Here is a 27234-nt window from a genome sequence, read left to right on the forward strand (position 1 = left end):
ATATCACTGATTTTATATTCTGCTCTTGGGTTTTTACGCCCCAGGCGCATTATCTTGCACTTATCAACATTACATTTTAGTTGCCAGATTTTTGACCATTCCTCTAGTTTTCCTAAATCCTTTTCCATTTGGTGTATCCCTACAGGAACATCAACCCTGTTACAAATCTTTGTGTCATCAGCAAAAAGACACACCTTACCATCGAGGCCTTCTGCAATTTCGCTGATAAAGATATGAAACAATATGGGTCCCAGAACAGATCCCTGAGGTACCCCACTGGTAACAAGACCATGGTCTGAATATACTCCATTGACTACAACCCTCTATTGTCTGTCCCTCAGCCACTGCCTAATCCATTCAACAATCTTCTTATCGCCTCTTCCCACAATCACCTCCAAGATTTCTCCCGTGCATCCCCCATACTCTGGAACTCGCTACCCCAACATATCAGACTCTCACCTACAATGGAATCCTTCAAAAGAAACCTGAAAGCCTACAGCCAGTGACCCTGCTGCCTCTATACCGCCATGACATACTTCACCCGCACCTACTGTGTCCTTTTCCCATACCATGTAGATTGTAAGCCCTCACGGTCAGGGACCTGTCTCCTGTACCAGTTTGTAACTCGTCTTGTTTATGATTAGTGCAATTGTCTGTATTATGTATGTGCACCCCTTATCATATGTACAACGCTATGGAAGGAATGGCGCTTTAATAATAACAATATGGGAGTCCAAGCCCAAAGACTGCACTTTATTTATAAGCCTTCTATGTGGGACAGTATGAAAAGCCTTACTAAAGTCCAGATAAGCAATGTCTACTGCACCTCCTCCATCTATTATTTTAGTCACCCAATCAAAAGAAATCAATAAGATTAGTTTGACATGATCTCCCTGAAGTAAACCCATGCTGTTTTTCATCTTTTAATCCATGGGATTTTAGATGTTCCACAATCCTCTCCTTAAGTATGGTATCCATTAATTTCCCCACTATTGATGTCAGGCTTACTGGCCTATAGTTGCCCGATTCCTCCCTACTACCTTTCTTGTGAATGGGCACAACATTTGCTAATTTCCAATCTTCTGGGACGACTCCTGTTGCCAGTGATTGGGTAAATAAATCTGTTAATGGTTTTGCTAGTTCACCGCTGAGCTCCTTTAATAGCTTTGGGTGTATCCCATCAGGCCCCTGTGACTGATTTGTATTAATTTTAGACAGACATGAATGTAATATTTAGGGGACCATTGTACACATACACCAATGTCCCCAATCCCTGACAACCCCTTTAAAGGGGTTATCCCATGAATAATGTAAAAAATGATAATCAGACATCATATAGAACATGACACCCTCTTTCTATCAAAGCTAGAACCAGCCCTGTACCTCACATGGATCCAGAGATCTCCCCATTCATGGCTCTACTAGATTTATATCAAGCTGACTGCTCAAGGGGACACAACCTTTCTCGGGGGGCATGTCCTTTCTGCTGCAACTCTTTCCCTGCAAGGGTACGACCAAATGGTGCGGCCATTCTGTGATCAAGGACAGCGCCCTAGGCCCAAATTAAACTGAAAAGACCAGACTGTTTAGCCAGTCTGCATTGTTAATGAACGTGCGGCCTCTTCCATACCGCGCCACCATTAACAACGCAGACCGGCTAAACAGTTTGGTATCCTTAGTTTAATAAGGGCCCGGTGCGGCTCCTACGGCTGTGTGGTTCTTAATTGCGCCAAGTCATTTACCAAGCCGTGTAGTTGTAGCCTTACTGTCACAACTTCTAACAGCAGATATTGCTGGTGGCAGTTGAAGACTTAAACTGAGCAAGTGCGACCACCTCAGTGAGATGTACAAGAAATAAAGAAACGAACAAACAGCAGGTGGCGCTATACAGATACATTTTATTGAATAACTCAGTGGCTATAATAAATCTTTAATTACCAAAGTATTCAGATCCAGGTGCTGGTTTGAAAAATTTAGATTTTTATTTTTTTTATTGGCACATCCCCTTAAAGGGGTTATCCAATCCCAAAAATGCCACCCAAATGCCTGGGCCCCTTACACAGATTGTATTTACCTCGTCGGGCAGTCAATATCAGGATTTGATGGGAACGAGCCTCCCTAGTGTCACCCATGAAGCTAGAGAGGCTTGTTCCAGTCGCGGCCTGCTATTGGCTACAAACCGCCCTGCACCCAGTCGCCGGATCTTTTGATCTGCTCAATGGGGAGATGTAGTGGGACATCAGAAGCAACGCAGGTGCAGGGGAGCGAGTTAAGTACAATCTGTGTGATGGGCCTGGGATTTTTTTTTGGGGGGGGAGGCATTTTTGGGGTTGGATAACCCCTTTAAGCTGAGTGCACAGATCATTATGTTACCGGCCAGAGGCAATGAGGACTTGGGTGGTCCCCTGGGAAATTCCCCTGTAGGGTCTGTGGCCAGTCTGCCCCTGTATGTCTCTACTATTTGCTGGCCTCCTAAGGGTCCATTCACACGACCGTATGTGTTTTGCGGATCCGCATAACACGGACACCGGCAATGTGCGTTCCGCATTTTGCGGACTGCACATCGCCGGCACTCTCATAGAAAATGCCTTTTCTTGTCCGCAATTGTGGACACGAATAGGACATGTTCTATTTTTTTGCGGATCCGGAAGTGCGGACAGCACATTCCGGCCCCATTGAAAATGAATGGGTCCGCACCTGTTCTGCAAAATTGCGGAACGGATGCGGACATGTGAATGGACCCTAAACGATAGGCTCTATTCACACTGTGTTTAGGACATCCATTTATTGCCAGGGGTATAACTACCATAGCGGCAGGCGGCTGCTATGGGGCCCAGGGCAAGAGGGGGCCCAATCTTAGTTGGGATTATCTCCTCTTCTACTGGAGGTGAAAACTTGGTCAGGAATCTACCCTCTATGTCAGGCATCCTCAAACTGCGGCCCTCCAGCTGTTGTAAAACTACAACTCCCACAATGCCCTGCTGTAGGCTGATACCTGTAGGCTGTTCGGGCATGCTGAGAGTTGTAGTTTTGCAACAGCTGGAGGGCCGCAGGTTGAGCATGCCTGCTCTAAAGGAATAACTTTTAGCAAATGAGGCAGTGGAAAAACGGCCCGAGCGTCACTAAAAGGGGTTTTGGCAGAAACCCTTCTGTCCTGTGTGGGGCCCTTACTTCTCTATGTACACCACTACGGGTGTACACACTGTATCTGACATCTCTCTCTCTTTTATTTTACACAGAAATTCACTAATCCTATATATTAACCCTTACAGGCCCAGCAACCAAGGGGTACAGAGACTGCTACCTGAAGGGGCCCAGTGGCCCCGCTCTGACACAGGCAGACTATAAATGACACATGCTGCCACAACAGATGAGCGAAGCGTTTGAAAATTCGATTCGGCTGCGGATTACTTCATCACAAAGCGCATTTCTTTGACTGGGAGTGGCGATTGCGCTGCTCCACGTCATTGTACCCCTCAGATGCGGCATTCATGGCTGATCGCGGCATCTGACCGTAATAACAGTGTAAGGCTCCATACACACGTCCGCTACGAAGTATCAGGAACGGATGCGGACCCATTCATTCTCAATGGGGCAGAACGGGAAGCGGAGAGCACACTACGTGCTCTCCGCATCCGCATTTCCGGAGCGCGGCCCCGCAAAATAATAGAAGATGTCCTATTCTTGGACGCAATTGCAGACAAGAATAGGCAGTTCTATGGGGGGTGCCGGCCGGTGTCCACAGACGTGTGAATGGACCCTAAAATAAAATCATACTTACCTCATCCATTTGATCATGAAGAGCCAGTCACCATCTTGATTAAATATCCAGTGCGGAATCTCGCACGGCCTGTGGGATCTTCAATCAAGATGGCGGCGGCCGGCTCTTCGTGCTCAAACGGGTGAGGTAAGTATGATTGTTTTACTGGAAATTCGGCTTTGCGGCGAATCAAATTTTTCCCTGAAATTCGGATTGAAGTCCACTTTGTGGACTGTAATTCTCTCAATAATACATGAAACCATGAAAGGGTTAAAGGAGCACTCCCATTTGGCCCATTCCCAGCGCTAACGTTACAGCGTAAGGGAATTGCTAGTCGCGCCATTGCCCCAGCTCTGTGACTTCACACCGGGCGTGAAGGGGTAAAGCGGCCGGCAGAGGAGGATGCCGGGATAGATCAGCTGATAGCAGCCCGGCACGGAGAGGTGCGTTACCGCGGCCGATAACCGCCTCACAGCCCCCTCCGGTCTCCTGTGCGGCAGCAGCAGACACGCCCCGTGTGTGAACACGTCTCTCCTCGCCGCAGGAGCTGCCTGGTGACCGGTGAACTCCATTTCCCGGCATGCCCCGCGCGTCTCCGCCTTAGTCAGCTGACTGCACAGAGAAGTGTGGACACAGATGCAGCCTGCCCGGGTCCGGTGACCGGCTCCAGTTCCTCGTCCGCTGCCCGGGTCCGGTGACCGGCTCCAGTCCCTCGTCCGCTACCCGGCCCGACGGGAAACTACAAGTCCCAGCATACCCTGCCAGCTGCAGGACAAACAGGTTTGAAACGCGTCAGCTTATGTGTCCCAGCTGTATCCCTGGCTGCATGTGTTAGAGGGGGTGCTGAGCTTTCACCTGTTTTATGCCAAGCCAATGAGGGGTGCAAAATTCTGGACAGGGCAGGGGCGGACTGGCCATAGACGCCACAGGAAAATTTCCCAGTGGGCTACTGCCCTGGGGGGCTACCTGAGCCGTCTTCATGGCCGCTGGTGGGTACGTAATGATCTCAGCCTTGATTAAAGCGGTTATCTCAAGTCTAAAACATGCCCCAATATTTAAAATTCTTACCCTGGTCTCCGGCACCCGCTTTGCTTCTGAATAGTGTTGAGCGAACTTGTGTTTTAAGTTCGGCGTCGGGTTATCGAAGAATCGCGTTATGGATTCCGCTACCACGAACCATAACAGAATTTAGAAACCATAACGCAACTCTTCAATAACCCAAACTTTAGACGCCGAACGTAAAACACAAGTTCGCTCAACACTACTCCTGATCCCCAGGCGCCGCCGCTGCATCTCCTCGTCGCGTAGATCAAAACATCCGGCGACGGGGACGAGCCTCCCTAGTGTTACCTGCGATGCCTGGGCATTGGGGGGCATGTTACAGACTTTGGATAACCCCTTCAAAGGGATTGTCTCACCTCAGACATTGGGGGCATATCCATGTCAGATAGGTGCGGGTCTCACTTCTTGGACTAGAATGGCGCATGCGCAGCCGCCCTCCCATTATTTCTATGGGAGCACCAAAAAAAAGCTGAGTGGCTCGCTGGACTATTCTGGGATGCCCCATTGAAATGAATGGCAAGCGCGGCCACCGCTCAATTCACTTGTTTGGGGCTTTACCGAAATAGCCGTACCAGCGCTCGGCTATTTCCGGCAGTCCCATAGAAATGAATGGAGGGTGGTTGCACATGCGTGGTGCGCCCTCATGCAATTTGCGGGCTCTGTTCTAAGAATAGGTGTGGGTCCCAGAGGTGGGACCTGCACCTATCAGACATTGAGGACATATCCTAGAGATATGACTACCCAATGTCCAAGATGGGCCAACCCTTTCAATGCCAGGAACACCAGGTGCCCTCCTGAATTCAACTGTATCGCCTTCCTCAGGACAGCGATACTGGCAAATACTGCAACGGGGGGTGGCTGATTTATGTGCTGCGCTGTGGTGTTTGGTTCTGCTAGGGCGGTATTTTTTGCTGCACTGAGGAATTGCTGGCCCAGACCACTCCTGTTGTCACTGCCTACCTGTGTTGCCTGCCTTCTCTCACTTTGGACCCGCTTACAACATGGGGCCACTTTTAGTTTTTTTTTCCAGGGCTTTAATGTATCTGTATAGCGCCACCTGCTGTTTGCGCTTTTTCTAATCTCTCTGTCCTACTCACTGAGGTTGAGGCACATTCTCAGCTCCATCCTTCAGTAGAAAGGACACGCCCCCTGAGAGTGCACGCTCCCCTTGAGCTGTCAGCTTGATATAAATCTAGCAGAGCAATGAATGGGGAGATCTCTGGGTCCATGTGAGGTACAGGGCTGGTCATGTACTATATGATGTCCTATTTTCATTTTTTTTCCATTAATTATGGTATAAGCCCCCAGTCCGCTCCTGGGACACGGTGAGCACAAATAGTTTTGTATGCCCCTAATCAATGGAGAGTCACAAGCAAAGCAGCCCAAACCAGTGGCGTCCGTCCAAGTCCTACCGCACAATAGTAAGCCTGAGGACTGACCGTCTGACCCATCTGTGCACTTAGACCTATGTTGGCGGATTCCACCATTTTTGGCATGTTCAGCTGACCATCTGATGTGTACGGGGTCTCCCGATTCTCCCCTGATTGCAGATGATAGGGAGATAAGTGGGCATGTTGGCGTTCGGCTGTCTGTGGCTTTTGTTCTCAGGATGAGAGGTGCCCTGCGGCAGCTTTCTCCCCTCTGCCCATTCAGTTGATAAGCCTGCATATGTATTGGAGGATCGGGAGAGATGTATGCTCAGCTTAAAGGGGTTGCCCACAGGATATAGGGGATAAGTGTCTGGTCACTGAGGCCCCTGCCATTCACAACAATGGGGGCCCACGCTGCTGCTCCCTCCAACAGTCCCATAGAGTTGACTGGAGCAGCGGACACCCATGTGTTTAGGAAAATTACACCCGGTTTCCTTCCTGAGGGATCCCCTCTCCACATTGAGAACACATGCATTCTCTGCCAAACTGAGCATGCATGTCTATCGGAGGAGTGCAGGGAGGAAAGGCTGTAGGTTGAGCGAGCGTTTGGTCCTCCGCTGATGAAGGTGTTGTACCCGCACCACAAGCCGCCAGCAGTGATGAAAGCTTCCGCAGCATATCGCGTATCTCTGGTGTGTGAATATTAGGTCAGAACAGATGCAATATCTATAATATCTATGTGTGTATATATACTATACTGCTATAACACTCACACTCCTTGTGTCTCTCCTCCAGCTGCTGCTACTACGAGATTTCATCTTTTTTTATTATTCACTTCCTCAATCTGATAAATCTTGGAAAAAATGACTCCGGAGCAGAAGAAACTGTTAAACATCTTCATCCTGGGCTTTGCCTTTATGTTTATGTTCACCGCCTTCCAGACATGCGGCAACGTAGCGGTAAGTCTGCTGTCACATACAGAGGCGCGGATCCCCGTGATGGTCACACAGGCTCAGTGCGTTATGCTCCTGAATACAGTGAGGACTCGCACATCTTAGGCTTATTGCACACAAACGTGTGCGCTCCGCAATACACGGGCACCGTTCCGTGTGCATTCCGCATCACGGATGGGGACCCATTCACTTCAATGGGTCCGCAAATCGGGAGATGCGGACTGGTGCAGAACGGAACCCTAACGAAGCACTACGGAGTGCTTCCATGGGGTTTCGCCCCGTACTTCCGTTCCGCAAAATGCTAGAATACGGCCAGATCGCGGACCCATTAAAGTGAATATGTCCGCTATCTGCTGCGGCTGCCCCACGGTGTGCATTGCGGCCCGTAAGATGTGGTGGATGGATGGAGTAGGAGTCAGCGCTGCATATTTTTTTTTTTTCTTTTTGGGCATTTTAAGTAACGGCAACATATTCCACAGTGATGTACGGATACTTTATATTAAAGGGGTTGTCCCATTGCATAAGTGGGATCCAACCACGGAGATCCTTGCCAATCATGAGTATGGGGGCCCGTGTTCCCCCGTTTGAATGGAGCGTTAGTCATGCTTCCATATGGGGCTCCTGGAGATGGCCGAGCTCTGGTACTCTGCAGTCTCCGGAAGCCGCAGATTTGCTTGCATGACTGCTGCTCCATTAAGAACATGGGCCCCTGTTCTCATGATGGGCAGGGGCCTCAGTGGTCGGACCGTGATAGGACAGAGGGGGGAGCTGCCACACAGAAGTCCTCTTCCCTTCTGAGGTGAGGTGCTCCTGCAGTCATGTGCCACCTGCTGTCCACGTGCAGAATTGTTTGTGTCGGGTAAGTGCATACGATAAGCGGCACGTGTGACTGTTGCGTCACATCAGCACGGTGCAGTATGATATGATGTTTACATCGGTCTCTGGTCAGAACAGATCCTTCCTCTACATGTAACATAAAAAAGTCAGAGGAGAACTTCCTATAAAGTTGAAATCCCTCATATCGTTTTCCCATCTGCCGCGTCTATGAGCGTAAGGGGTTATCAGTCTGTTCATAGCAGGCAGAGGATGACTGCGGGTGCAATCTGTCGCCTGGCAGGGACTGAACAGACAGTTAAAACCGTTGCTGCATTACGCTAAAATAACCTTTTATTCCAATATGCAAATGAGCTCTTAAGTGCACCGAGGGCAGGCCCTAGGCTCTCTGTGCACCCAAGCTCTGTCATTCTGCAGATGAAGCCTCTGCTTCCTCTGTTTGTTTGGCTGGGTCGGGCAGCTGAATTCTGCTCTCACCCAACCTGTAATCTCGCCTCTGCGCCATGCCTTACTTCATTAGCGCATGCGCAGTACACACCTTTTCTCCCAGTCAAGAGTCGGGTCCCATGCTGCGCATACACCAACGAAGTGGTGCAGGAGCAGACTTTAGTCTCCAGGCTCTGTCAGTCGAACGAGGAAATTAAGAACTTTTTCTTGGGTGCACTTAGGACCTGTCCTTGGTGCACTTTAGAGTTCATTTGCATATTGGAATAAACCGGCAGCTGAAGCATCCACCATGGGATGTCTGCTCATGTATTCCACCTTTAAGGGGAGGATAGTTAATCACTTCTCATTTGGTTAGTGGTCTCATGCTGTACCCCCGCTGATCTTGTAGTCACAGTTCGACCCATGTATACACCTACTACCAGACATCTTTGCTGTTGAATAATTGGGGGGGGGAGGTTCTCCTTTAGGCTCAGTTTCCATGTTCAGGTTTTTTTATGCGGTTTTTCCAGCCAAATCCAGGAACTGATCATAAAGAGCAGACTCAGTCTTTCCTTCATATGTGTCCTCCGTGACCAAACTGCCAAAGGTGGAGAACCCTGTAAATGTGCATTCAGCCCCTCATTGCTGAGACATAAAAGACGGCACGTGATATTGACTAGGACATTGACGGGCGGATCATGTATGATGTGTGTCCTGTTCTTCTTCCCTACAGCAAACTGTGATCTCCAGCCTAAATACTACCGACTTCCACGGCAGCGGTTATACCAGGTACAAAGGTTTTCTCTGTGGGATCTGTGCTGCGTTCATAGTGTAATGTTATATATAGCTCCACCTCTAGTAACATTTAACATCTTAAAGTGGTATTCCCATCTCAGACAATGGGGGCACATTGCTAGGATATACCCCCATTGTCTGATAGGTTCGGGTCCCAGCGGGAATGGAGCCCCACAAAGTGGTGGCTGGAGGACTCCGGTCTGGCCACCACCAAGCGCTCTCCCCATAGAAGTGGATGGGAGCGCACCGATCATGACCGGCCACCGCTCCCATTCACTTCTATGGGCAAGTGGTCGGCTATTTTCGGCGGCTCTGCAGAAAATGAATGGAGCACGGCTGCGCATGTGCAGTGTGCCCTCCACCGCGTTCGGGCTCTGTTCTCGATATAGGTGCAGAATGTATTTCCTTTCCATGTCTGTTCCATTTTATTTTTTCGCAGAACCACATATTTCAATGGGTCGGCAAAAAGTTACTCCGTGTGTATTCCGTTTCCGTATGTCCGCATGTCCATGCCGGAAAAAAATAGAACATGTATTATTGTCTGCATAATGGACAAGTATAGGACTGATCTATTAGGGGCCAGCTGCTCCGCTCTGCAAAATACGGAATACACGCGGATGTCATTGGTATTTTCTGCGGATCCGTGTTTTGCGGACTGCAAAATACATACGGTCGTGTGAATGAGCCCTAAGGCCCCTTTCACACGGGCGTTGCGGGAAAATGTGCGGGTGTGTTACGGGAACACCCGCGATTTTTCTGCGCGAGTGCAAAACATTGTATTGCGTTTTGAACTCGCGTGAAAAAAATCGCACATGTTTGGTACCCAAACCCGAACTTCTTCACAGAAGTTCAGGCTTGGGATCGGTGTTCTGTAGATTGTATTATTTTCCCTTATAACATGGTTATAAGGGAAAATAATGGCATTCTGAATACAGAATGTATAGTAAAATAGCACTGGAGGGGTTAAAAAAAAAAAAAAAAAAAAAAAAAAATTTAACTCACCTTAGTCCACTTGATCGCGTAGCCGGCATCTCCTTTTGTCTCCTTTGCTGAACAGGACCTGTGGTGAGCATTAAATACAGGTAAAGGACCTTCGGTGACGTCACTCCGGTCATCACATGATCCATCACCATGGTAAAAGATCATGTGATGACCGGAGAGACGTCACCAAAGGTCCTTTACCTGTAATTAATGCTCACCACAGGTCCTGTTCAGCAAAGGAGACAGAAGGAGATGCCGGGCTACGCGAACAAGTGGACTAAGGTGAGTTAAATAATTTTTATTTTTTTTTAACCCCTCTAGCGCTGTTTTACTATGCATTATGTATTCAGAATGCTATTATTTTCCCTTATAACCATGTTATAAGGGAAAATAATAATGATCGGGTCTCCATCCCGATTGTCTCCTAGCAACCGTGCGTGAAAAATTTTCACGCAACCCCATTCATTTCTCTGTGGCCTGCGTTACGTGAAAAACGCACAAAATAGAGCATGCGTGAAAATCACTGCTCATGTGAACAGCCCCATAGAAATGAATGGGTCGGGATTCAGTGCGGGTGCAATGCGTTCAACTCGCGCATCGCATCCGCGCGGAATACTCGCCCGTGCGAAAGGGGCCTAAGGCTTATGTCACATGAGTGATATGGATTGTGTCAGGATCTGTTCAGGGAAACGCTGATGGTTTTGCCTGCAAGTTGAATTAGTTTTGTCATGTGCATGAAGAAAAACTGAATAACACTCTACATCTCCACAAGCATCAGTGAAAAACGCATTACATGCAGATCCCTTCCGTTTTTCACACAAGCCCCATTCACTTCTTTGGAGCCAGAGCTGCGTGAAAAATGCAGAATATAGAAGATGCTGCAGTTTTTCCTGAACACAGAACTGATCAGTGATAAACGACGCTCATGTGCACGGACCCAATGAAGTGAGTGGGTCAGGATTCAGACCGGACGCTGTGTGTTTACTACTCGCATCGCATCAGGACGGAAAACTCACTTGTATTAAAGAGGCCCAAGGGTTAAGAATCTTATTGAGCATATCCCAGCATATTCTATATCTTATCGGTATTTACTGTGCAGTTGACTGGGGGGAAGTTATTTTGGGCTGGGGGGAGGATGACTATAGTGTTCCTCAATGGAATTAATGACTGGTAGTCCAGAAGAAAGCCTGCTGCATGTTCATTATGTCATCTCCTCCTTCTTGTGTCCTGTATCTTCAGTATTTCTTTACCGCCATGCACACAGCGTTATTCACGTTCTTTTCTTTGCAGCATGGCCATTATCTATGGCGTGTTCTCGGCCTCCAATCTGATAGCTCCGTCCGTGGTGGCATTGATCGGTACTCAGTTGTCCATGTTCCTGGGCGGGATATTTTACAGGTAAGTGATGTTGGGGCTGGTTGTTGTCTCTATATTGCGGTACTATAGTGAACTGTATAATGTATTTCGTGTAAAATATTTTCTCCCCCTCCTCTTCTCGTTTCAGTGCTTATATCGCCATGTTCATCCAGCCGTACACTTGGTCGTTTTACACGTTGTCTGTTTTAATTGGGATTGCCGCTGCCGGTGAGAGAATTTAAGTTCTACGTCATGACTATTGCTTAGTGACAAGTGCAGCCATGCTGGGTGTCGCTTCCCAGCAACTGATAATAAAACGGTCATCTTCTTGCTGGAAGTAGGGGTGTGCACGTATCTCACAGGGCCCCTAGAAAAACCTAGTCTTTGCAACATCAAACACTACTTGGCAATGTACAAAGCAAAGTGCGACTATCAGATTTTTTGCAAATGTCTTTTTTATTTATTTATTTTTGATAAGCAGAAGAAATTTTAAGAAAAACAAAATTGGATGAGGCAGAGGGCAAATTTTTTTTATTTTTTGTTACTTTGTTTGACTTCTGGAAAAAATTTAATAGATGCTTCATAAATATGGCGCTCATTGTGAACTACAAATTTCCAAATGTAGTTAACCAGATAAGTGGCATAAATACACTAATAAATCTCCCCCTTTACAGCTCTATGTCTGCAACTTTTCCTCAGTGTATTGTAAAACTGTCTGTCTACAGCCACCACTAGATGGAGCTAAGTGCATAGGAATTTATACAGTTACTATTTACCGCAAAGGAAGCCTTAAAGGGGTTCTCTCACTTCAGCAAGTGGCATTTATAATGTAGAGAAAGTGAATACAAGGCACCTACTAATGTATTGTTATTGTCCATATTGCTTCATTTCCTGGCTGGATTCATTTTTCCATCGCATTATACACTGCTCGTTTTCATGGTTACAACCACCCTGCAATCTATCATCCGGATGCGGATCCTTCTTACAAATGCATTGCAATAACGGATCCGTCTCTCCGCTTGTCATGCGGACAGACAGATCCGTCTTGTATCTTTTTTTACATTCTTACTGGTATGTACATGCGCAGACTGAAAGGACGGATCTGGCATTCCGGTATTTTGAATGCCGGATCCGACACTAATACATTCCTAGGGGGAAAAACATTCAGGCAAGTCTTCAGTTTTTTTTTTTTTTGCTGGAGATAAAACCTTTTTTCTTTTGCCTGATCAGTCAAAATGACTGAACTGAAGACATCCTGAATGGATTACTCTCCATTCAGAATGCATGGGGATATGCCTGATCAGTTCTTTTCCGGTATAGAGCCCCTGTGACGGAACTTTATGCCGGAAAAGAAAAACGCTAGTGTGAAAGTACCCTTACCATATTTATATATTTTTCTTTTTCTCTCTCCTATACTGCAGGCTGTCTTCTCCCCCACTGCCCCCCTCCCCTCTACTTCTCCAGGCTGGCTGATATCTCAGCCAGCTGAATGACGGGAGGGCTGCTTTAACTCTTCATATCATGGGCTTGGTAACGGCTAGAGTCTGGTCTTATTTGAAAGTTAACAATCTAAGATTTCAAGCAAGACCCGAATTGCAGCATTATTTCCTCCATATTGGGAGATAGAGCTGTTAGGAATGAAAGCAACTGTAACCTGCTTTCACTCTCACCTGCTAGAACTCCCGACCGATTTCTAAAACAACGCTATCTCCTGATGTAGAGGAGATCATGCTAAGATTCTGGTCTTGTTTTAAAGCCTAGGCCTTCAGCTTTCAAACAAGACCAGTCTAGTTTTTACCAAATTCAAGATATGATGGGTTAAAGTAGGCCACCTCACCCTGCTGCATGAGCTCTCCTTGGGCTGAAGTGTTAGTGCCTTTTCTCAAAGCCCGAGTGGCAAAACTGTAAGGGGGTTAATTGGTTTATCATTCTCCTAGGAAGACACAGATGACATATGTTTGCTATAGATTCTGATAAGGCTATTATCTACTACTTTCTCCCAGTGAGGGTTTTTTCACAAACTATTTTTGAATCCTGATACAAATGGCCCTTTCCAAAGCACACGGGTAGAGGTCCAAGTGACTCCCTAAATACAGGTGATTATAGCACCTCCCCACACATATCAATGGGATTTCCAAGGGTACCCAAAAAGCAGCAAAATTAACTGGTAGTCAGAATGAAAAGCGGTCACAAGAAAAGGGAATATTTAGTTTCAACAGGAGGCATGAAAACGAAAACGTTGCCCTGATACAAAGACTGAAGGGGTTGTGCAGGGTTTTCATATTGATGACCTATGCTCAGTATAAGTCACTAATATCTGATCGCTGAGGGTCCAACACCCGCCCTCCCTCACCCGGATAAGCTGTTATCTTGTAGCTCCAGTGCCAGAACCCCATACCTCCATCCATTGTACAGTAGATTGTGCTGGTTATTGCACTGCTTCTCCCATTGAAGTGAATGGGAACAGTGCTGCAGTTACAAGTTCCTTCCACTACACAGTGGACAAAGCTGTGTGGCACCAGTGCCGACTTCCGGAGCTACTCTTAAACAGCTGATCGTGGGGGTGCAGGATGTCAGACCCCTGCCCTGCTGAAGTGAGACGACCCCTTTAAGTCTCTTCTTGGGACACATAGTCACCATAGAGCGGTATCCCCTTTCTAGGAGCCGGAACATAAAGTCTCTGACAAAAGGTGTAGCCTACAATAACATCATTACGTCAATTGTTTGCACAGGGAGTGAGAGGCCGGTCTCTCTTCCATCTAAAAACTGGTTATCACGACAACCACCTTAAAGGGAATGTGAAAAATGACTTGCTGTTTTATATCACTTTTTTATGTTTAACATATTAAATAATTTCTGATGGTATTTTTAATTTTCCATGTCACTTTTTATATTTAAAGAGGACCTTTCACTTCTTGGGATCTCCCTGCACTTACTATTATACCTGGGCGCCGCTCCGTTCTCCCGGTATAGCCTCCGGTATCTTCATATGTTAGGCTCCACCCAGGGGAACCTGCCGGCGTCTCATTCTCCCATGCTGTAGCGCTGGCCAACCGCAGTGCTCAGCTCATAGCCTGAGAGGCTTTTTTTCTCTCAGGCTATGAGCTGAGCGCTACAGCATGGGAGAATGAGACGAGGCTATACCGGGAGAACGGAGCGGCGCCCAGGTATAACAGTAAGTGCAGGGGGATCCCTGGGTGCCGCTCTCCGTGGTATAGTTAGTTTAGATGTTTTACTCTAGTGAAAGGTCCTCTTTAAACTAAAACCAGAAATCCTGCAGTTTTTGCACTGGCCACTACGTCTCCTAACTGGCACCACTTCTTGGTTTGTACAGATCACTTTACTGCAGTTAACTCATTCTAATCCTGCCTGTAATGATACCACCTCTGTGTAGAGATAAGACCGGATCCTCCATTCACAAAGCTTATCTATTATTTTCTTGTACAATGACCTCTGCACAGGTTACGTACCCAGAAAACTCTCCCATAGAAGTCAATGAAGTCCCCTCCTGACCATTGTGTCTTTGGTCCATGGGGCTGCCGTAAAGCAAATTTTTAATGCTTTGTAAATGCTGTTACGAACACCTCAGGCAAGATGGCCGCCACATAATCATGTTCAGAAAATGGAACTAAAAAATCTACAATCAGAAAATAAAAACAGATTAGAAAAAGGGCATATGTGCTACTATCTGGTTTAAACTGGCAGATAACCTTTTTGGTGACACATTTGAACCAGGTCACTTTAAGAACTAACCAAGTTCCTTATGTTTTTCTCCAGTTCTTTGGACTGCGCAGGGGACGTGTTTGACTGTGAATTCTGATGACAAGTCCATTGGCAGGAACAGTGGCATTTTCTGGGCACTGCTGCAGTTCAGGTACGCTGCTGTTGTGTGTTTATAATTTTTTTTTTTTAGTTTTTTTTTTTTACACTATATCCTTCTCTATATAGCTGAATTATGCTGAATTATTCCCCTCCCTTCTTGCAGTATGCTTTTTGGAAACCTCTATATCTACGTTGCTTGGAAAGGAGAGATCATTATATCAGGTACGTTGCATTTTGGATCAGTGAAAGAAACATAAAGGGTTGGTCTCATCTCGCCGTTTTCATGGTGAGACAGGAGTACGCTCTGGCCTTATGGAAACGGCTGAGTGGGCCCAGCGCTTCATCGTTTGCATATCTCCCATTGTAGTTAGGGCTCATGCACACGACCGTATTAGTTTTGCAATCTGCTCCTATTCACTAGCTCCTTTCACATGGGGCAGGATGACATTCTCACTGGTTACGAGGTGCGCTGTATGCATTACCCCCTTACCTAGGTGTTGATTGCACTCCCACAGGGTACAGGACGCGCCATATGCACTAGTTCTCGCCGTGGGCATTAACCCTCCTTCTTAGGTGGGGTATTTTCCATACCACTGGCTTAAGTATTCCGTACGCATTACACCTTTTATAGGTAGGGTAATTGCACCACCATTGGATACGGTCCGACTGTCGCGCTATCCTCCCATAGCCGGAGTGTTACACATCACTGTGCTTCCTCCCTGCTTTACCCCCCTTCGTGATCCACTAGCGGGGAAATAACTGAATGTCTTCAGATACGGCAATTCAACAGTTGGTACTCGACGGTGCCCGGTACTCTTACTATAGTGCTATATGAGTGCCGCCAGTGGTACGGTGGCTATTTTCATTATGTTCGTTTGGTGCTGGTTTTGGCCATGTTTATAACTCCTCTGTCTTCTCAGGGGGTTTACTAGCATCACTTTTGTCCTAGAGACTCCCATCTCCATGGGTCTTCATTGTTCCAGTCGGTCATGATATTGTCTGCATCAGTAGTAGTGCGTACACCATTGCACATATTTGAGTACGTTCAAGCGAGTCAAGTGCTTCACTGACTGTATTCTCTATCCACCACTCCTCCTCCTCTGGGAAAGTGGTTATGCTGGTGCTCTGGTAGCAGCTACAGCGTGTTCTCCTCCACAGGTGCAGCCTTTCGCTAATGCTCGAGTTCGTGGTCGCTGCAGTGGGGACATCCCTTCAGGTAGCTCTACTTAAACTGGGGCATTATGGTACGTGGCTTCTATGGATAGTCTCAGGCCTCCCTCTCAGTTTTTTGCGCTGAAGGGGCGAGCACTGGCTATGACTGTGGGAGCGGTATTGCATACCACTACATACTTGGGGTCTGTCTGTTCAGTTTTTTGTCAGGTGATGGACTCTTCTACAACTGAAATCCTTGGCTACTTCTGTATAGCGCCAGTCTCTATGGGAAATGGGCTTGAACCTAGCCTATTCTTCCCCTGTCCCTTTCCTCCTCTGGATCATGATTCATAGACACCCTCCATACCTTGGTAGTTCCTATGTTACTACCTTCCCTCATCTGCATCTACACGGGGTATTCTTTTAGTGGCCTTCCATTCCAGGCACGCTCCGGTCCCAACTGGTTGGCTGTGGCCCCCTCCACATCCCTCCTTCTATGGGGACTCCTTCCATTGGTCTGGGTGTGTTAACGGTATCTACACGAAAGCTCCCCACCTTCTCTCCCGAGCAGGAGTTCTGGAAACATACAACATGGATGCCCTGACATCTCCTTGGCGGGAGTTCTCCCTCCTTACATGTTTCTTCTCTCTTACCCAGGGTTCTACGGAGGATCATATGGAGTGAATTCCGACAAATCCTAGTCGCTCCGGATTGGCCCCGTCATGCGTGGTACGCAGGTCTCGTTCTCCTTCTGGAGATGTCCCTTGTCACTGCCACTCAGAGTTGACCTTCTTTTAGGTTCCGGTCTTACATCAGCAGTTAGGGTCTTGGTTGACGGCATGGCTTCCCCTGGTGCCCATGGTAACCTTCCTTTAAGGAGTGGCACATACGGTTCCTCCGTACCGTCCTTTACCATCTTGGGATCTGAATATAGTTCTCTCAGCATTCCAGTCTTCTCCCTTTGAGCCCTTGGGGAGATATCCCTCTCCGGCTCCTGTCCTTGAAGGTAGTTTTTCTTTTTTCTTGTGGATCTCACATCCATCAGACGGGTGTTCGAGTTGGGGGTGCTCTCTTGTAGAGAACCCTTTCTGGGTCTTCAGAAGGATAAGGTCTTCACAAGGATAATGCCCATTCCTTTTTTTCTCCCGAAGGTGGTCTCTGTCTTCCACATCAATGTAGAAATTGTCCTTCCTTCACTGTCCCTCTCCTTCGTTCCCTAAGGCAGGGAGTTACGTCATTATTGGCAGCCTCCAGTCCCTTCCGGTGTATGGAACCCGTTTTTTGTGATCCGAGGTGGCAATTGCACGATGGATTCGGTCTGCAACCATTCGGCTGTACCATTCTGCACCGGTTCAGGGTTCCGCCCTTAGGTGTCATGGCTTGCTCCACTGAGCGGTGGGCGCTTCTTGGGCTATGAGGCATCGCGCCTCGGCTGCGCAGTTGTGTAACACGGTTACCAGTCCTCCTTACACACGTTCACAAAATTTTTCCAGGTGCATTCTTATGCGTCGGCGGCCGCTGCTTAGCCGCAAGGTCTTGCAGGCGGCAGTTCTTAGCTACCAGCAGGGACGCTTGCTTCCATGGGTCTGTTTTTTTTTTCCCCCTCCCCGTGGACTGCTCTTGAACGTCCCACGGTTCCTGTGTCCCCCAATGAATATGGTCGAGAAAATGAGATTTTTGTATAACTTGCCAGGGAAGGAGCTAACAGCTTTTACTAGTGTCAATGCCTCCTAGAGGACATAGCTATACCCAATGAAGAGCGAGAAAGAGATTTTACTGGTAAGTTATAAAAAAAATATTAAATGAATGGTTCCGCATACGATCCGCAAAAAAAATCAGCGGACGCAGAAAGAAAATACGTTTGTGTGCATGAGCCCTTAGTGGGAGCTACGCAAACAGCCTTGCAGAACAAGCTACACTGCTTCCGTAAGTCCCAGAGTTACTGAAAGCAGTGCAACTGGGCAATGGTTTCAAAGCTGTGGCTCACCGGCTGTTGCAGAACTAGAATTCCCAGCATGCTCTGACAACCATAGGCTGGGAGTTGTAGTTTCACAACAACTTGAAAGCCTCAAGTTGTGTGTCATTTGCTCACATGTCGCAGAATGAATATTTGCTTATACACATCTCTCAAAATCCTCAGAAAACCTGTGGATTTTAGGATGTGAATTGTCAGAATTACAGCATGCCATACAGCTTTTGCGCAGTTAGGTTGACCACGATTTTTGTTTTAAATGTCCCTCCCGACCCAGTGGGACCTGTAAAGGGAACTATACTTATCTGTTCCTGGCTGCTTGGTTCCAGCTCTGTAGCTCCAGGGCTGTTTTCACTGGCCCCAGCAGTGACATCCCTAAGCGGCACAGCACTGCTGGGTTAGGTGCCGCTTGGGGACACGTCACAGCCGAGGTCAGTGATTGGCACATGTGACCCCGTCCATGCAGGTGTTTTACGTATAGGGACCAGAAGTTCAGTGACCACAGCCCAGGAGCCACTGAAAGGAGCAGAGGGGAGGAGGCAAGTATAGATCTCTTCACAGGTCCTGCAGGGCAAAGGAGCAATTTAAATAATAAAAAAAAATCCTGGACAAATCCTTTAAAGAAAACCTGTCACCCCTCTCACTTCTCCCGACGTGTCTGTTTTAATAAATACTTATTTTACCATAAGTAAAAATCTTTTCCCATAACTCTGTTGTGCAGTTCCTCTGCCAACAGAGTCTTACCATTTCCTTTCTCAAAGGGGTGCGTCCCTAAACTGTTCGACGTTGTCACGCTGATTGGACTAATGTTGAACTCTGTAGGGACTCAATCCCGACTTGGTAACACCTAGTTATCAGTTTAATAATATATTTCTAGGAGGAATTACAGAGGAACGGTGCAATGCAGAGTTGTAAATAGAAGATGTATTTACCAAAATAGACTGGAGAGCAGACCTGAAAGTGTCTGGATGCGGCTTCCTGCCAGTCTGATATTGATGTCCTATCCTAATAATTGGTCGTTGGTAGTAAATTCCCAGAAAACCCCTTTAATAAATGCTGCTACTCTCAATCACATCAGGCACTGATTGCATCACTATCAGTCTGAGATGCGGTTGTTTTCTGACCTATATCATAGGGTTCACCCAATCATGGAAAACACAATTTAAATTGTTAGCCATCGTGGGTATTAGTTGATCGCCTCAGGTCCTGACCCCATTGTTAAATGGCTGCTTTTTGTCAGGGGAAGCTATGGCAGCCAGACAGATGTAGTTTTACAAGTCTGTGCATGTGGATAAATGGCTGACTGAAATAAATGGCCACCAGCGTAGGTGAGGACCCTCTTCTAAGATGACATAGGATGTATGAAAGGGTTTATTCTGATGGGATGACCCCCTATGGGGGAAAAAAAAAACCAACTAATCAATACGATCTCTTTTTTATTTTATTTTTTATTAGTGTGTAAATGTCAATTATCTCCTTCATATTGTTTCGGCCTCTGTTCATACTTCATTTCCTTCGCTTATTGGCCACATGCTTCCTTATTCTATCCAGTAAAATAAATGGAACCCTAACAGACTCATTGAGAGAAACCAATGCAAAACAGATCATCCCCATTATGGCTCTTGTGAAAACGGGAGTCACGACGCCAGTGTGTACAGAGCCTTGCTCGCTATCAATGTCTTGACTGAGGATACCGGGCCGTGTGCGTTCCGCAATTTGCAGACCGCACATGGCCGGCACTATGATAGAAATGCCTATTCTTGTCCGCAATTGCGGGCAAGAATTGAACATGCTTTATCCTTTTTGCGAGGCCGTGGAATAAAATTACGGATGCGGACAGAATACAGTGTGCATCTTTTGCGACCCTATTGAAATGAATGGGTACGCACCTGTTCCGCAAAATTGCAGAATGGATGTGGACCCATTCATGTGGTCGTGTGAATGAGCCCTTAAACATATGTTTGCAGTTTCTATACATCTGTAATGTAGACCTTGTCCCACTGTCGTCATTGATCACGTATGCGTTTTTGTTTCTGAATCAGAAAGAGACCGCCGGACGGTATTCATCGCTCTGACTGTGATCAGCCTAGTCGGGACAGTCCTGTTTTTTCTAATCAGAACGCCAAAGCCGAATGTATCGCATCTGAACGAAGAGGATGATGGAGGCTCCGATGTCCTGGAAGGAAGCTCGTGAGTGCATCTTAATTAAACAGTCTATACAGACTGTATAGGGAGGAGGTGTGTAATGAGTTTTAGACACCGGTCTTAATAAACCCCTAAGCTGACGGTGGTTCCGTCGAAGTAATAAAGAGGTGCCGGCCTCTACATAACGTCAGCAGGTCCTCCGCCAGTTCTAAATGTAAGCCAGCTTCTTCGCTGTCTTACATTTAGACCTTTTCTCTATGTCTGAAACAACCGTGGAAAATGGTAAATGAGATGGGCCTGCCTGCCCGCCTCCTTCCCCGCCCACAATTTTAGATCTGGCGTGAGCGGGGCGAAGTTGCAGATTGCGGCGCAACTAACCGATGCACCGTAATGTGCACCTGAAGTACGTCTAATATAGGTGTATTTCAGCATCATAAATGACCCCCTATATGTCCATGAAGTGACATACACTGCAGCCTTCCACTGGATATATACTGTATTTTTGTAACCTATACCTTCAAGGGAAGGCTTGTGTGTGTGCACATAGCACTTAGCCACCCACTGCGCAGGGAACTGCAGCGCGGTGACTGTCAGCGCCACGCTGCATACTTTGAAAGAGGCGCAGGACTAAATCAGTGCTGGATCCTTCTTATTCTGGGGATTGGCGGAGTCCCAGAAATCAGACCTGCAACAATCATAAAGTGACTGCATAGCCAAATGAAATGCGTTATTTTTATAAGATGGGAATACACCTTTAAAGGAACATTTTGGAAAAATACTTCCAACCCTTTGGTCAGGAGGCGTAGCACTTTCTGCTTTATATGTAAAGTATATATCACTTAGTAATGTAATTCGCTGTCCTGAGACTTCTTTTTTTCCATCACAGGTTTTCACAAAGCTATATGAATAAAGCCCTGGATGCCTTCAGTAAGTGACCACTGACCCTTCGCACAGTTGCTTGGACTCTCCAGTTTTCTTCATTTTTATGGTTTATTTTTTTAAATTTTTTTTAATTTTATTACAGCAAAGTCCATGAGGCTGTCTATAAGCAAAGAAATGTTGCTGCTGAGCGTATCAATGGCATATACAGGTAACCGAGCGCCTTATAATATTTTTTATTTTAGACAATGTAGTATACTGTATATATTGCCTAATGTAGGGGTTTCCAGGATTAGGATAAAGGTTTGCTCTTTTCCCACCAGCAATGTGTCTGGTTTGCAGCTCCATTCATCTGAGCCCACAGCAGTGATGCAGACTCTTCCAGATCCCAGATAACCCCTTTACAAGGTTTCTCTGCTTTCATAATGAAATTTCATTTTATCTGCTAAGAGTACCCCAAACATTGCACATTTTTGCCCCATATACCTGTTTTTACTTTACGCCCATGATGGCACTCTGAGAGACTGTCTCCAGCCCAGGACAGAATGCATGAACATCTATGGAGAGCATTAAATGGGGGAACACCCCCTAGCGCCTCGTTTCCTGTCCCACTGGATAGGAGGACATATGGAGAGCTTCTCTTGGGCTGTAGAGCCTCAATGCAACTTTATGGTTAGAGGATACCTGGTACGGCGTAAGTCTCCTCTCTGAGCCACCTTGAAAGTCTGTTTCTCAGCAGTATCCATCCGGGATAGTAAGAGTGGACGCCAAAGCTTTTTTTTTTTTTTTTTTCTCTCCTGTTGTGTGTCGTAGTAGAAGTAAGGGACCAGATATATCCCTAAGAGCGGCGGACGAAGTGGGGAAGCGCTCAGCAGAAGTGGGGCATCGGACTGCAGTTGGGCGCACCATGAGTGATGTGCTTTTTGTTACTTCCATTCTGCCTGCATTCGAACACTGGTGGGAACAAGCTCATGGCTTTATAAAGGACCTGAATTTCGAGCAAGTGTGCCCAGGAATGTTCCGGTTAAAGGGGTTGCCTGCTTTTTATATATATATATATATATATATATATATATATATATATATATAAAATCTATCTATATCTGTCATCACTATCAGATCAGTGGGGGACTGACTCCTGGCACCCCTGATGATCAGCTGTTTGAAGAGAAAGCAGTGCTTATACGAGCACTGCCTTCCATTTATTGTGTAACTGCTCACCAACGCAACCACCTGCTCACCGCTGCAGTTGGGATGGCGAGCAGGTAAACAATGAAGATAAGGCAGCACTTGTACAATTGCTGCTTTCTCTTCGAACAGCTGATCACCTATTAATATCTCAGCAATAGTGATGACCTATTAATATCTCCGCAACCTCATATCTTCACTTCAGCAGTGGCCATGACTCCTGGATACGAACCGTGTATAATTAGTTGGAAAAATTAATTGGCCAGCAAAGGAGAAAAATGAACAATCACAATACTTTAGTACGTGCCCCACAATACATTGGTAAGGCAGTTGAAAGATGAAACTGAGCATGTGCTGCCTTCTCAGTCAGACGGACCAAGAAATAAGGAAAACAAACAGTAGGTGGCGCTATACAGATACATTTTACTGAATAACTCGGTGGCTAGGCTAAATTTTTAATTACATGCAATTACAAAAGTATTCCGATCCAGGTGCTGGTTTGAAAACTGTAGAATGTTTTTCGTGAGACAACCCCTTTAAGAAAGGATGTATGTGAAGCATAAGACCTTTTCTTAGGACTGAGTGAACTCCAGATCTACATAACTGAATATAGCTATGATAAAATAAGGTTATTCCCTACTTCAGCATTTCCAAAAACCGCCCAACTCCCTGAATACCATGGATTTGTCTGGACGTTCATTACTTGCACATGGCTTTGTGCCCTGCCTTCCAAAGGCCTTTGAGTCAGTGCTCCTTTGCTGTAAAGGTCCTGAGGTTAGCAGAGTCCCCTGGCTATAGGAGCCTCTGAACTACAGGCTGCACGTTCATCCATTTCAAAGATATCTTCTGCATAATTAATAAAGGTATTTTGGAGCCAGTAGCCATTATATTTAGGGAGTGATAAAATCTCAAAAGTTCAAAATTCTGCTTCATATATTCTAGCAGTTGGAGCTCTTGGTTTTTGCAGACAGAGCTATAGTTATCCTGCATAGACACCAGGCTGGCCATAAACATTAGAGCAGGGGTGTCCAACCTGGAGGCCACATACGACCCAAGATCGCCATTAATGCGGCCCACCACATATTAAAACCAGGGATGTGTCTATCACCGGGTTCTAGCGCTCATTGGTACAGCCTTAGACACCAGGGGGCCCTGGGAGTGGTGATTATGCTCTTTACTCTTGCTCTATGGTCCTCTTCGGGCCTAGATCCTGACAGTGCACAGTGTCAGACGTATTGTGCGCAGGCGCACATTATGACCTCATGCTGTGAGCAGCATCAGGATGGTTCCTGGTGAAGGAAGAGGGGTTGTCTGGTCTGAGGTCTGCAACTCTACATTTAAGGTATGCAGGGGTTGGGTGCGGGTTATGGGCAGCCAAGGGTCTGCATGAATTTGGGGTATGATGTGGACCCAGGCCAGGTTTGTATAAATTTGCAGGCTGATCTGAGGTCTGTATGAATCGGGTTGCTGATCTGGGGTTTGTGACTTTAGGAACTGATCTGGGGTCTGGTGCAGGCTGCAGAACACTCCATGCATTTACACTGGGTTCACACCTGAGCGTTTTCGCGCTGTAAAACGCACAACAGGCAAGAACCAATGATTCCCTATGGGAATGGTTCTCACCTGGGCGTTTTACAGCGCGTACGATCGCGCTGTAAAACGCCCGACACTCAAACAAGTACTTTAGCTTTTTTTTGGGCGTTTGTCGCGCGTTCCCGCACATAGAAATTCGAGAACGCGCGACAATGTGTGAACGCCAATCTCTGTATGCGCGATTGTAAACGCCCGTACAATCGCGCATACAGAGCGCTCGTTTCCGAACGCTCAGGTCTGAACCCAGCGTGTAAGTCAAGATCAGCAGAAGTTAGAACCAACCATCCATTTACATTCCATCTCTCTATAATGCGGCAAGTAGCAGCGGAGGGGTGATGAGACACGGGGCTATATACAGATGTAATTGGATGGCGGAGTGTACTGCGTCCATTTACAGATGCATAGTACATAATACAGTCTGTATCTCATTGCTGGACCACAGTTAAGATCTCCAGCAGCATATACAAAAAGCTGAACGGACAGCATACCCAACAGCTGCGAGGCAGCAATTATCAATAATATTCCAACCTACCTTTGCAGCCTAGTTACGAATGGGGGCTCATGCTCTGTGCTGAGCCATTTAAGAGGTAATGGAAACCACCCTGGAACACCCCAGTCAAATGTGACCATGGCATCTGAGAGATGAAAAACCCCGGAGTCTGTGCTCATGAGACTCGACCGGATTCCACATGCGGCGATTGGGGGAGCCGTTGTTTGAAATTGAAAGCCCTGGTCTCGCTGAAGAAACCAGGGCTTTCAGAGTTGTAGTTCCTATGGGGCCCTGCAGGTGGCAGGGTTCCATTAGAACATAGCAATAGAGCAATGAATTGCTTTAGCAATTCAATGCAATCTATTGCAGAAGCAATTTAAAGAGGTCCTTTCACCACTCCTGACATTCCTGTTTTAATTGCTTCATGCATTCCCCATGTAATACAAATTTGGGAACATCTATTCTTATGGCTCTGTGTTGTGCCGTTCCTTTATTATTTCTACTAGAAGTTATGAATGAATTGCTAGCAGTCTGCAGTAACGGTACAGAGGGGTGGTAACCAGGAGTTGTGTACCTGCACAGTCTGAAAATGGCAGCACTGATTGAATAGTCAGACTGTGCAGGTACCCCCCCCCCCCCCCCCCAACTTGTTACCTCCCCTCTGTACCCTTACTGCAGGCTAATAGCAGTTCATTCATAACTTCTAGTGCAAATAATAAAGCAAAGGCACAACATAGAGACATAAGATTAGATACTCCAAAACTTACAGTACATGAGGAATGCATGAAGCTATTAAAATAGGCATGTCAGGAGCGGTGAAAGGTCCTCTTTAATGATTACTTCTTATCGTCACCTAGGGTGGGTGAAAAAAAGGTTTTAAAAATATATACAAATTTTAAGAATAGATGCTCCAGAATTATTTCAGGGGAAATCAACTATTTACTAAAATAGACTGACGTGTAAGGAGAGCTGTCAGGCTTCTTTTTAAGGCCACTTTCCCGCTCAAGTTAAGTTTGTCCAGCAAGCTGTTCTGGCAGGGGAACAGCCTGCTGGATCTGTTATAACGTTTGCACATGTATGCTGCCCAAAGTTTGCCCTGGCCCCATTCACCAGAGATCTGGCCGCAGTACGGCAAACATGCCGAGAGGCAGCCAGATAAATACTGCTGCAACAAATACCCTTGAAACAAAAGGAAGTCAGGCACAGGAACCACCCTGCAGCAGCAAAGGGGAGGCGGGCACAGGAACCACCCTGCAGCAGCAAAGGGGAGGCGGGCACAGGAACCACCCTGCAGCAGCAAAGGGGAGGCGGGCACAGGAACCACCCTGCAGCAGCAAAGGGGAGGCGGGCACAGGAACCACCCTGCAGCAGCAAAGGGGAGGCGGGCACAGGAACCACCCTGCAGCAGCAAAGGGGAGGCGGGCACAGGAACCACCCGGCAGCAGCAAAGGGGAGGCGGGCACAGGAACCACCCGGCAGCAGCAAAGGGGAGGCGGGCACAGGAACCACCCTGCAGCAGCAAAGGGGAGGCGGGCACAGGAACCACCCGGCAGCAGCAAAGGGGAGGCGGGCACAGGAACCACCCGGCAGCAGCAAAGGGGAGGCGGGCACAGGAACCACCCGGCAGCAGCAAAGGGGAGGCGGGCACAGGAACCACCCGGCAGCAGCAAAGGGGAGGCGGGCACAGGAACCACCCGGCAGCAGCAAAGGGGAGGCGGGCACAGGAACCACCCTGCAGCAGCAAAGGGGAGGCGGGCACAGGAACCACCCTGCAGCAGCAAAGGGGAAGAAGTTTCTCTACACAGTGAAGAAAACTATGTACACCACTGTCCCAATGGCAGGTCTAAGAGCCTTTACAAAGCTCCCAGCTGCCAAAGCATCCTAGTGGCTCCAACGATCTTGCTGCATGTGTGTGTGTGAATATGCATGCATGGGGGATGCAGGCCCATGGTCACAATTGACCATGGGCTCAGAGTTTTTAAATGTCTGCGATCAGCATTGTCTCCGATCATGGACACTACCGGTGGAAGTCTGCTGTGAAAGACAGCAGGTATCGGCCAAAAATGGGGCCCGTTCAACTCCTGTGCAGCCATGTTTAAAGACCCGACATCTGACACACACGTAGGGTTGATGTTGCAAAGGGGTTAATTGTAGAATATGTGGCCCGGTAGTTGCTTGGTTAATGTACCCTGCAATCTATGCAGTATACAGAAACTAATTTGTTGGATGTGGGTGGAGGAAAAGCGTTATTTTAGCCTGCACAATAGCCAATGTTTTCTTCCACAACGTGCAAGGAATTTTTTTTTGATTACAAGAAACAATGGCGCAGAGGAACAAAGCACTTTGCTCGTCCAATTTGATTTGATGTTTTGACATAGCGGGGAGTATACTGCTGAGCTCCACCATTACAGGAGCCGCTTTTCTCTTCCACAATAGCAGGCTGAAAATCTTCTTGT

The 27234-nt window shown here is 47.1% G+C and overlaps 1 protein-coding gene across 1 annotated transcript in view; it reads left to right on the forward strand.

Annotated features, from left to right (window-relative positions):
- The first annotated feature begins 4171 nt into the window (after nt 1–4171).
- The window catches only part of MFSD11 (major facilitator superfamily domain containing 11), a 38724-nt gene continuing 15661 nt past the window's right edge, over nt 4172–27234 (forward strand). The window contains exons 1-10 of the mRNA XM_044296648.1: nt 4172–4540; nt 6988–7151; nt 9139–9194; nt 11472–11579; nt 11686–11765; nt 15315–15411; nt 15523–15581; nt 20526–20673; nt 21515–21555; nt 21653–21718. Of these exons, the coding sequence (XP_044152583.1) occupies nt 7056–7151; nt 9139–9194; nt 11472–11579; nt 11686–11765; nt 15315–15411; nt 15523–15581; nt 20526–20673; nt 21515–21555; nt 21653–21718 (751 nt within the window). The 5' untranslated portion in view covers nt 4172–4540; nt 6988–7055. The remainder of the gene's footprint in view (nt 4541–6987; nt 7152–9138; nt 9195–11471; nt 11580–11685; nt 11766–15314; nt 15412–15522; nt 15582–20525; nt 20674–21514; nt 21556–21652; nt 21719–27234) is intronic.

The sequence above is a fragment of the Bufo gargarizans genome, chromosome 6 (assembly GCF_014858855.1).
Source record: "Bufo gargarizans isolate SCDJY-AF-19 chromosome 6, ASM1485885v1, whole genome shotgun sequence".
NCBI classification, from domain to species: Eukaryota; Metazoa; Chordata; class Amphibia; order Anura; family Bufonidae; genus Bufo; species Bufo gargarizans.